Source organism: Oreochromis aureus, linkage group 3 (assembly GCF_013358895.1).
Source record: "Oreochromis aureus strain Israel breed Guangdong linkage group 3, ZZ_aureus, whole genome shotgun sequence".
Lineage (NCBI taxonomy): Eukaryota > Metazoa > Chordata > Actinopteri > Cichliformes > Cichlidae > Oreochromis > Oreochromis aureus.
The window spans coordinates 108,955,866-108,968,439 of record NC_052944.1 but is presented as its reverse complement, the minus strand read 5'-3'; the positions used below and the strand labels follow the sequence as shown (position 1 = coordinate 108,968,439).

Below are 12,574 nucleotides of genomic sequence, written 5' to 3'. Positions count from 1 at the left end.
CTCTCCTGCTGTGAAAAAAAAAAAAAAAAGAACTCCTTACAGATGAAGGAGCTCACCAACTGAAGGGGAGAAACACAGAGCACCAGTGAAAGACAGCAGGCCATGAGTCTGTGGAGAAGAGCAACACTGGCACTGTGAAGGCCTACATCACTGACTGAGCTCATTGTTAAACCTGGCCCCACCCTATCATGTGATTTCCTGAGGTCAGATGGCCCAGAATGTGAGTGGGCGTTAAGGCGTCTGGGAAGGGATCTCAAAACTGGATTATAGATGGCAGACAACTGGTGTCGTAAACCACCGCCTCTGTTCAAAGATGGTCGCTCACAGTGGACGTAAATGGCTTCTTGAGCTCACCCGAAACCCTGGCTGATTGGGACCCACGCCCACTTTCACACCTTGGCTCATGTGATTAGGTAGAGGATCATCAGGGGGTCCTTTGTCCCTCTTTGGGGGGATACTCCCACTGGGTTTAAATCTGGGACTCTCCACCATTTGACCCTTAGAACTGAAGAAGCTTCTCGGATGAGAGGTGAAACGTCTTCAAGCAACTTAAAGAAGTCCAGACGCTTTTCTTTCCAAGCTCCTTAGAAAACACACATAACTTAGGCTGCATGTAAATGGGCTCTGTGCAACTTTGAATCAGCTCCTGTTGGCCTCCAGGTTCTGGAAACACTTCCAAGCAGAGCTGCTGCTTTGCAAACCCGACTGGGAACAGTTCCCACAGCAGGTGGTCCCCATCATGTCAGTGGTTAACGTGTGGGTGAGGAAAGGACTCACAGGTAGGTGAAGGCTGGTGTTTATCATCATGAACACAGGATGACTGACTGAGCTGAAACGACTGAAGCGAACACACGAACAGAGTCGAGCACATTAACATCAACAATGACGCTGAACAGAGAGAAACTGAGGGTTTAAATACTCTGGCTGATGATGATGATTAGGGACACACAGCTGAACAGAGCTAAACTAATAACACACAGGAAGCAAACATGAAAACAGGAAATGTGAACAGGTGAATAAAGTGAACATGAAACAAGTGCAAACACTGGGCGAACACCAGGAACCCGACACATCAGTGACACCGGGATGGGAAGTAACTGTGCATGTCATCAATGTGGATCCATGAAGACTGAATGACTGATTTCCTGATATATATTGTGATATATGTGATATATCTGTATGAACTGTGTGTTTCCAGCTGGTTCGAGGTCACAGCTTTATATTCATTAGATATGAAACCTTGATGCTTGTTTGAAAGGACACAGATGGACCTTGTTTCCTTCTTTCCTTCCTTTTTGTGTCCTCTGTGCTTCATCTGCTGCTCTTCACTCTGTTACTTTGTGACTCTGGTTCTCCTAAAGACACCTGTAGATGGAGCAGCAGCTGGTCTGGCTGAGTTCCTCTGACTGCCTTTGATTTGTGCTTCCAAAGTTTAACAGGAAAGTGAAGCGAAAGAAAGAGCAGGAAGAAAAGCTGAGTTTCCTCTCTGTGTCACATCCACAGTGTCTTTAGATGATGGAGTGACTGCAGAGAGAGTTCACAGCTTCACTGTTTGTGCCCTTTAGATGTGCACTTATTCCAAATATACCATCATCATTATGAGCCTGTTATTATGTTTATTTTTCCTTTACTCTGCTTCATCCCAAAGGTGTTCTTCCACACCAAACTCCCTCATCTGTGTCTTTATGAACTTTGCTGTCTTCACTGATAATAAACGTCTGTCCTCCATCTACGGGAGCAGTCAGCTGACTGTGACTCAGTGTGTAAGTGATGATGTTTGATATTCAGGCAAATGAAAGTGTTTGAATTTAAAATGGTTGTAACATCAGTCCATCCCATCCTTCTACAGCTCACAATACATCAAAGTCCTCTTGGAACATGTGCTCTTATTGTGAAAATCTGCCTCCTTCTCCATCAGAGGTGGAGCCCTGACTCCTTCCTGTCTGTCAGTGCAGCAGGTTTGGACTTGTTGGTCTGAAGCTGAAGCTCAGTGAGGAGCTCAGACTTGTGAGAACAAGAGGACTCACTTGTAGAACTTCTATCAGACACTTTAAAGGTTTTTCATGGAAATCATTGAGGACCCATAGTGGGCCCACAGACTGTGAAGCCTTTGATTTATTATTTATTGCTGCAGTCACTGGAACATTTAGAAAATAATGATGAATGTCATGGAAACAAGTTTGAACTGATTAAATCTAAATGAATGTGTAAAATCAGCTCCAAACAAATCATTAAAGAAGAGCAGTTATTCACTGGAGTGAGACAGGAAGTCAAAGTTTCCAGTTAAAACAAGTAGAAGAAGAAACATGGAGCTGATAAAGTGTAACACGAGTTTGTCATGAAGAGGCTTCCTGCTCTGCAGCTGTTCACTTCAGTGTGGATTAAGGACACAGCTCAGCTAAAAACAGCTTCCACTAACAGTGTTTCTGTGATCTGCAGTGGAACCAGTTTAAAGTGTCACTACAATATAAGCTACAATAGAAACACAATTTTAATGCTGCTCTCAGTGACAGGACAGAAAGCCCCCAACAAACATTTCTACATGTTTCTAAAGTCCACACTCCATTTCTGCTTTTGTTTCATCCAAACGTCCTCATAAATACCCGTGTGTTTGGTTCCTTTTTTAAAGTTTTACTTCACTTTCCTGACCTCATTGTCACATGATCATCTCCAGCACAAACAGCACAAATCTGCCGCTCCATATTTCATGGTAACTGACTCAGAGCTGGACCAACAACGCCGAGTGGAATGAGAGCAGGTTTGAATTAATTTTTAATCTCAGACATTAGAGGCAGTTAAAAGTTTGACCTGCTTCTGTAACTGAAAGCACAAGTGATGTGTCAGTCGCGAACGAAACGGCTCTTAATGCCGGATCACTGACGTGAACGACGCGAGCCATAAGGAGCCATGTTTTTTTTTTTCTTTCTCTCACCCTCTCTCTCGCACTCTTTTTCCGCTTCACTCCGCACACAAGCCTTGTGCTTTGCGCTGGGCAGAGGGGGGAGGGGCGGTAGATACACTCGTAGTAGCACAGGAACAGAGCGGGAGGGAGAGACAGAGACAGAGAGCCAGGGACAACAACGTCACATTAGAAAGGTATAGTAATCATCCACAACGTGGATGTTAAAGGATTCAGAAAGTTTATTAATGCAGGCCCATATGACCGAGAATATTTTGTTTTCATATTTTAATTTATATTTAATTGTGTTGTGGTTTGCAGTGTTTTGTGTTGTTTCATTTTAAATTTGTTTAAAAGGAAAAAGCTGAAAATTTAAATAGTTAAAAGTTGAAATGTGAATAGTTGGTTTTTGTATTATATGATTTATTTATTACATTTTATGTGAATTGAATAAATAAAAGTATATTTACGGTGGCCGCTAGAGACAAAGCACGTACAAACGCCAAAACACGTAAGAACTCCAAAACACGTAAAAACCTAGTGGCTACACAAGCAAGGAAGTACCAACGACCAGATTTGGTGTGTGGTAGTAACAGGTAAATTAACATTTTTTAAAATTATTTAAATATACACGAGTGCTTGTGTATAAATACACAAACAATACACATATGCTTTCAATTGTGTAATTTAAGTGATCACGGTAGCTCTGTTTTGGAAGTTCAGTTAACGCTAGAAATGTGTTTTGGTATAAGCATATATAAATAAAACCACCCTTTTTTACATTAGTAATTCCTTTTGTGCATAATTTTATATTATTGTTAATAATAAATTAATTAAAGCAACAAAACAACCTGAAGAGCCGGTTGGGAGCAGAAAGAGTCGGATCTTTTTAGTGAGCCGAGCCAAAAGAACCGGTTCTCTAAAAAGAGCCGGAAATCCCATCACTAGTCCAAACGGCAAATGAATCGCGCATGAGCGAAGCCGCTGCTCCCGCACTGACTGTAATGCAGTCAGTTCTTCTTTTACTGTTATGCTGTTTTTGGATCACAAGGTTTAAACATAAACACACACACACAGAAAGTAACTCCAAAAGAGCACCTATTTCGGGTCACTTTTGGCGGTCCAAGCCCAGATAAAGGTGCAGGGTTGGATTTGTGACATTAAAAAAAACAATAATTGCTAAAAGAAATTTAATTTGTAGTTCTAAATAATTTCTAAATGCATTTAGGGTATTTTTTACTCACTTTATGTCTCTTCCACGATGTTATTTCTCTGTCCAACAACATAGGGTTACAATTACATTAGCATGACCAATTATGGAAATTATGCGATGATGTCATTTGGCGACTTTTAGGACAGCCAATAGCGATTTTCCTTACTTGGGAGTTGCCAAGACTGCGCACCACCGCCCTCTCTCCTTGCGCTGTCTCTCTTTTTACCTTTTTCCTTCTCCACCCTGTGTTACCTTCACAGACCATATCCCCGTAGGAAATTACACTTCTCACAAGCAATTCACAATAAAAGAAACATGTTTTAAATCATTTTACCTGAACTTTGATCTTTTTAACAAACAACAAATTCATTTAACTAAATGAATTTTACTCTTTGATATTTATATTCTTAGACTTCACTTATCTTTTACTATTTATGCATCTTTTTAATCCGGGTCACAAAATGGATCCTTGAAGGGCAGCCCCTGAATTGGGATACAGCCAGAGTGTAAAGAATGGATGTTGTAGGAGGTGTTTCTGAAATGAAGAGGCTGAGTGTCTGTAGGACTCCAGCTGCTTCAGCAGATGTCTCCTTTGTGCTTTGCTTCAAACGCAGTGTAGGTAGGAACTTCCACTCAGTTGTTTCAGGTGTTGCTGGATGGAGGAGCACAAATTGTTTAGTGAGCATTTGAAATGGCCATATGAAAACAGCATAAAGTAGTTTTGACTTTGATTTGTATGAAACTAGTGTGATGTTGTAAAATGAGTGCGTCATTTCCAGCCTGTGTTTTCAGCCCTGAGTGGCTTTAAGTTGAAGTTGATCCTCATGTGTTTGTCTGCTCTAACCTAGTTATCCCATCATCAGATAATTATACTGTAACTTTGATTACTATACATTTCTTCTTGGTGCCAAATTTCTGACTCTAGTTCAGTTTTAGAAACCTCATGTTAAACTGTGCAAGTATATATGAAACTCCTGATAGAACTAATTTGAGTGTTCATCTTTGTCTTGCACCTTGTCCTTTTATTTTCTTTATTTGATTTGTCATTTTTTTTAATAGACTTCTGTTTATTTTAAGCAGTTGTCTAAAGATTGCAAGCTCTCTTTGTTTTTTGGTTTTTTTTGACAGTTTGTTGGATTCCAGGAGTTTCTCTTTAATTTATATATTAACAGCAGTGTTACAGGTGAAAGTACATTAAATAAAATATACCATTCCCATCACAGAGGAATCCATCCACAAAAGTCACTTCTAAGTAAATCCTAAATAAACCAGATTCAATTTGTAATCTGCTCTGAAATATACTAAATAAGTAAAAAGATGTGATAAGACTCACCATTTACATGTCGGCATGTTTTACAGATCAGAGATGGAGAAGGCCTTACCAGTTCAGCTGCTTGAAACGTTGAAGAATTTGGGAGAGGAGGAGCTGAAGCTTTTTCACTTTTACCTGCAGTATGAACCTGGAGGTGAATTCCCCAAAATCTATAAGAGCCAGCTGGAGAATGCAGACAGGCTGAAAACTGTAGAAGTGATGGTGCAGGCGTATTCAGACCATGTGATGGAGGTAGCGATGTTGATTTTAGAGAAGATGAAAGAAGGTCAGTAAAAGAAAAAAGACACATTAAAAGCTCAGTGCAGTATGCAGAAACAACAACAAATTGTATTTTATGAAATGTGTTAAACTTGTGCCTTTTTAGTTTGACTTGTTAATTTAGTTTCTTTTCTCCTCAAACGATGTAGAAATGTTATATTTACATCATTTTGAAGCCATGATGGTTTTCATTTTTGAAAAGACCAGCTCATGATTCAAGGTGCACTTTCCTCCAACAGGAAGTCCCTCAGCACAGAAAGCTTCATCACTTTCATCAGAAGGTAAGAATTCATTAGTTAGTGTGTAGAGACTAAGAAAAGATAATGGTAAGATAAGATAAGATAAGTCTTTATTAGACCCACACGTGGGAACTTTTATGGGTCACAACAGAAAGAACAAGTTTAAGAGCAGTAATCACAATACAATAGGATAAGATAAAATAGAATAACAGACTATATAACAACAATAACATACTATATACAGTACAATAGAATGAAGTACCAACAAAATAGAATAAAGTTCTCTGTTATAGTAGGAAGAAAAAAATTGCAGTTGGTATTGCACATAATATTGCATATAAGGGAGACTGGGCGAAGGCTATCATGGTGTATTGGATGTTTGTGTGTGTCTGTCTGCACATTCATGGTCATCTGCAGAGACCATGTTGTAGTCCGACAGCAGTTGGAAGGTAAATCTCTATGTCCCACTGAAGGAGCTGCTTAGTGCTGTCAGAATGTTCTGCATTGGGTTGGAGATGTTGTCCAACATCCTAGAACAGAGCTGGCCCTCCGGATCAGCCTGTTCAGTCTCTTTCTGTCCCCCGCAGAGATGCAGAATTGCTGCTGCCCCAGCAGACCACACCGTAAAAGTTAGCTGAGGGCACCACAGAGTCATACAAGGTCTTCAGTCCAAAAGACCTGAGCCTCCACAGCTGTCTACAGGCTCAATGTCCATACCTTGGGTGTTCAGTGGTTGCAGTGGAGGATGTTTGTGCCTAGCACCTTGGTTTTTTCCAGTGTTGATCTGGAGATGGTTCTACTGGCACCACTCCACAAAGTCTTGGGTCTCTTCTCTATACTCCCTGTCGTCCCCATCAGTGCTGAGGCTGACTATTGTACAGTGATCAGAGAATTTCTGCAGGAAGCACTGGGTGGCGTTGTGGGAGAAGTCTGCAGTGTAAATGGTGAAGAGGAAGTTCCCAGATACTGTGGTATCCATGCAGCAAGGTGATGGTCCGCTCCTGTGTTTTACAGTTTGTCCTTCAGAACTGTGGGAAGAATGGTGTTAAAGGCACTGGAGAAATCAAAGAATATGATTCTCACAGTGCTCCCAGCGGTCTCCAGGTGAGAGAGGGAATGATATGGGAGGTGAACGATGGCATCATCATGAGCTCGCCAGGAGCTGAAGCTGTGCCAGGACCATCCACTCCAGGGTCTTCATCAGTTGGGATGTCAGAGCCACCGGCCTGACTGTTGAGCTGTTGAGGTCCTTGGGACGTGGAGTCTAATTGGGGAGCAATCTCACGAATAGGTCCTTAGAATGTGACGTAAACTGATTTGCAAAAACACTAAAAGATCTGTTGGAGAGGTAAGACTGAAACCACTTCAAAGCCAGACCGGACACACCGACTATGTTCCGGAGCTTGTTAATCAGGATTAACCACTGACGGCCGTTGACACCATCAATGGTGTCAAAGGCAGATATTAACTCCAACAAAACCATGACTGTGGATGCTCCGGAGTCAGCTGACATCATAATGTCACTAGAGACGGAAACCCGACTGAAATTTGTCATAGATTTCATGTTTTTCTAAAAAAGCGGTAAGTTGATCTGCAACTACCATTTCCAGATTTTTTGACAACAATGGAGGCTTAGAGATATGCCTATAATTCTTAAGCTGAGTTGGATCCAAACTGCTCTTTTTTTAATATCGGTTCAACAACAGCATGCTTACAGAACCTAGGGACCACACCTGTTGAAAGAGAGGGATTGCTTATCTCTACAATAGAGGGGCCAGTGGCATAGAGAGCATTTTTAAACAACCCAGCAGGTAGAATGTCATTTGCACAAGTGGTAATTTTCATTTTATTCAGCAGGAGTGAAAAGTAATGCATGATCATTGGGTTAAACACTGACAGTAAATGAGGGGGAGGTGGCCCAGAGACACAAACAGACGGTATTGAAGAAGCAGTGCTCATACAGACATTATTAACTTTATCCACAGAGAAGCTTAGAAAGTCATCACTCAGATATAGAGGACATGGATACTTGGGTGGACCATGGGGGAAACTTTAGGTTTAGTTGATTTCCTAGGACGTTCTACTTTCCTACAGATTCTTTTGACCTTCTTTATGTCATCATTTATCTGTGGATGAGCTCTTTTTGGGGCAGCAGTGACAGATTTCATAGGTACCACCGAATTTAAAATCTCCAAGCAGTGATTGTTGAAACACTGTGTAGCAACATCAGCATCAGTGCAGTCTTCAAAGCAACATCCTGATTTATGAACCGCTTATGGAACATGAGATTAGAAGATGGTGTGTACAGAGGGAAGCTAAGAATAAAAATAACACCGGAATGGTCACTCACTTGTACGTCCTTAACACAGACATTAGTTATGTCTAAGTCAAGAGAAAACACGAGGTCCAAGGTGTGGCCTTTAACATGGGTGGGTCCAGAGACATGCTGAATAAAATTAAAAGAGTCTGTAATGGATAGAAAGTCAGAGGCCATGCTACAGCTAAGATCATCCATGTGAAGGTTGAAATCATTAAGACCTTCAAAAGTCTTGAATCTTGAATACAAACACCAGTTTGTTTTTCTTGTGACATTACCAAAACGTTTGATGTGTCACATGGCCCTCTTCCTATTGAAAAAACAAAAGTTGTTTTCAAGATGGGCGACTTCTTAATGGCCACCATGGTCACCACCCATCTTGAGGAGTTTGCCCCCTCACATATACTAATGTGCCACAAACAGGACTTTAATACCACCAACCATTCCCATGTTATTATGGTGTATCCATATAATGGCCCACCCTGTACAATGAGATATATCTGATGAACCAACCTTAAGAAGCTGACTCAAAGGAAGGGAAAGACTCAGAGTCCATAGCTCTGCAAGTGAAACTGATCTGGTGAATGGTTACCAGACCACCACCACGGATTACCGATCCAATCGTTTTGTTTGCCCGTGATGAAAAGCCGGGTAGGCGGTAACTGATCGGCATTATCCGCGCTCTGGAAGGGAACTGGTACCAAATACTGGAGACGTTCTCTACCATGGAGCAGAAGAATTCCCCTCTGTCAGGCGTGTTTCCTTTTAGCCTACACACCAGCCCTACAGCCCCTTCTAGACGATCTCCTTAACCTTGTTCTTGCTCCTAGGTTTTTGCTTGCAGCTAAGAACAGGTACAGGTAGTTGGGAGAGGGAGGAGGGCGGACAAACGGTGGAGGGAAAGCCTGGTGGTAGCTCTGCCAGCTGTCAAAAGTTTTTTCCATACATACTTTGATACTCAACAAACTTTGTGAACTGTAGATCCGAGTAGCAAATAGACCATGATATATCACAGCTGAGATGACAAGAAAAAAAACAATATATTGAAACAGTCGACAAACACATGGAGCAGCAACAGCGGCCAAGCCGAAAACAGGCGCCATGTTGCCACCCCCCCTCCCCCCACCAAGGAATTCAGAACAAAAGAATGATTACTTATTTTAAACGACGTCAACATCTTTTAAACCATTTTACATGAACTTTGACCTTTAACTAAATAACAAGATTCAATAAATCAATTTATCTCTTTGCTATTCATATTATTAGACTTCACTTGTCTCTTGCTATTTATGCATCTGTTTTTTCCTGGGTTACATTTATATACCTAAAAATGGAAGCCCATCCACACTTTGTACCATTTTTTAAAAATGAAAATAAGACATGGTCGAGTAGAAGGCCTAATTTGATGTGAGATTATGTGACTGAAATATCTGATGAGATTTAAGGTTAGGTTATCATAAAGATGCAAAAAAATAAACAATTAAAAAACAGTTCTCGAAACTGTTTAAATTGACAAATCATCTTATCTGCTGTGTTTAATTCAGAGGTTCTTCAAAAGTGTCGGGGTAAACTTAAATCTAAGCTGAAGAAGAAGTTCCAGTGTGTGTTTGAGGGGATCGCTAAAGCAGGAAACCCAACCCTTCTGAATCAGATCTACACAGAGCTCTACATCACAGAGGGAGGGACTGCAGAGGTCAATGATGAACATGAGGTCAGACAGATTGAAACAGCATCCAGGAAACCAGACAGACCAGAAACAACAATCAGACAAGAAGACATCTTTAAAGCCTCACCTGGAAGAGATGAACCAATCAGAACAGTGCTGACAAAGGGAGTGGCTGGCATTGGGAAAACAGTCTTAACACAGAAATACACCCTGGACTGGGCTGAAGACAAAGCCAACCAGGACATCCAGTTCATATTTCCATTCACTTTCAGAGAGCTGAATGTGCTGAAAGAGGAAAAGTTCAGCTTGGTGGAACTTGTTCATCACTTCTTTACTGAAACCAAAGAAGCAGGAATCTGCAGCTTTGAAGACTTCCAGGTTGTGTTCATCTTTGATGGTCTGGATGAGTGTCGACTTCCTTTGGACTTCAGCAACACAGAGAGTGTGACTGATATTACAGAATCCACCTCGGTGGATGTACTGCTGATTAACTTCCTCAGGGGAAATCTTCTTCCCTCTGCTCACCTCTGGATAACCACACGACCTGCAGCAGCCAGTCAGATCCCTCCTGACTGTGTTGGCATGGTGACAGAGATCAGAGGGTTCACTGACCCACAGAAGGAGGAGTACTTCATGAAGAGATTCAGAGATGAGGAAAAGGCCAGCAGGATTATCTCCCACATCAAGATATCACGAAGCCTCCACATCGTGTGCCACATCCCAGTCTTCTGCTGGATCACTGCTACAGTTCTGGAGGATGTGCTGGAAACCAGAGAGGGAGGACAGCTGCCCAAGACCTTGACTGACATGTTCATCCACTTCCTGGTGGTTCAGGCCAAAGTGAAGAAGGTCAAGTATGATGGAGGAGCTGAGACAGATCCACACTGGAGTCCCAAGACCAGGAAGATGATTGAGTCTCTGGGAAAACTGGCTTTTGATCAGCTGCAGAAAGGAAACCTGATCTTCTATGAATCAGACTTGACAGAGTGTGGCATCGATATCAGAGCAGCCTCAGTGTACTCAGGAGTGTTCACACAGATCTTTAAAGAGGAGAGCGGACTGTACCAGGACAAGGTGTTCTGCTTCATCCATCTGAGTGTTCAGGAGTTTCTGGCTGCTCTTCATGTCCATCTGACCTTCATCATCTCTGGAATAGATCTGCTGCAAGAACAACAAACAACCTCCATGTGGTCTAAATTATTTAATACACCAAGACTAAAATCTCTCCACCAGAGTGCTGTGGACAAGGCCTTACAGAGTCCAAATGGACACCTCGACTTGTTCCTCCGCTTCCTCCTGGGTCTTTCACTGCAGACCAATCAGACTCTCCTACGAGGTCTGATGTCACAGACAGGAAGTAGCTCACAGACCAATCAGGAGACAGTCCAGTACATCAAGAAGAAGCTCAGTGATAATCTGTCTGCAGAGAAAAGCATCAATCTGTTCCACTGTCTGAATGAACTGAATGATCGTTCTCTAGTGGAGGAGATCCAACAGTCCCTGAGATCAGGAAGTCTCTCCACAGATGAACTGTCTCCTGCTCAGTGGTCAGCTCTGGTCTTCATCTTACTGTCATCAGAAAAAGATCTGGATGTGTTTGACCTGAAGAAATACTCTGCTTCAGAGGAGGCTCTTCTGAGGCTGCTGCCAGTGGTCAAAGCCTCCAACAAGGCTGTGTAAGTTAATATGTTTGTTCTCACTGAATTTAATAATTGCCAGCACTTACAGTCAAATGGTATTTGGTGAAAGTCTTTGCTGTCTTTTGGACTTTTTGTTTTTGTTTATTTTGATTTGTTTGTTTACTGTATTTGTCACACTTAAATGTTTTGGATCATCAATGAAAGCAAAGTACTTTCATACAAAAAACTTTCATACAATGAGCTCACCTGAAACCCTGGCTGATTGTGACCCACACCCGTTTTCACACCTTGGCTCATGTGATTAGGTAGAGGATCATCAGGGGCTCCTTAGAATATTTCAGCCTACATAGTAGCCAGATGAAGCTTATAAATAAGTAAGTAAAGTTTATTTATTAAGCGCTTTTCACAGACAGGCAGTCACAAAGCGCTGTACACAAAGATTAAAATAAACAGTACACTCAATAGACATTATACGCAATGCAAAAGGTTAAATGTAAATGTAAATGTAAAAAATACAAAATACATAGATCAACAAAAGGCTTGTTTGAAAAGAAAAGTTTTTATTTGCATTTTTAAAAGAATCCACAAGTCAAGCAAATTTAATTGTGGTGGAAGACTGCTCCACAGCCTTGGTGCAACAGACTGAAAGGCTCTGTCCCCTTGTGTCTTTAGTCGTGTACGGGGAACATCCAACAGACTCTGAGTCTGTGAGCGGCGACGGCGAGCAGCGGTGTATTTTGTAAGAAGCTTGGATAAATAATCTGGGGCCATTTAGTGCTTTAAATACTCTACAGTAATCCAAGCGTGATGACACAAATGCATGAATGAGTTTTTCCAGTTCAGCTGAAGAGACGATATGTGGCAATTTGGAGATGTTTCTTAAATGATAGAAACAGGAACGAGACAACGATTTTACATGAGAGTCAAGGCCAGAGAAGAGTCAAATATTACTCCAAGATTTCAAATGTTTTACTTGACGGAAGGACAGAAAGAGGCAAGAACCTGACTA

The 12,574-nt window shown here is 41.6% G+C and overlaps 1 protein-coding gene across 1 annotated transcript; it reads left to right on the top strand.

Annotated features, from left to right (window-relative positions):
- Positions 1-2,652: 2,652 nt before the first annotated feature.
- Positions 2,653-11,605, top strand: LOC120438781 (protein NLRC3-like). The gene is made up of 4 exons (XM_039609209.1): positions 2,653-2,758; positions 5,472-5,710; positions 5,943-5,984; positions 9,804-11,605. Exons 2-4 carry the CDS (start codon positions 5,479-5,481, stop codon positions 11,603-11,605), a joined length of 2,076 nt encoding a protein of 691 aa, XP_039465143.1. The 5' UTR covers positions 2,653-2,758; positions 5,472-5,478.
- Positions 11,606-12,574: the final 969 nt, after the last annotated feature.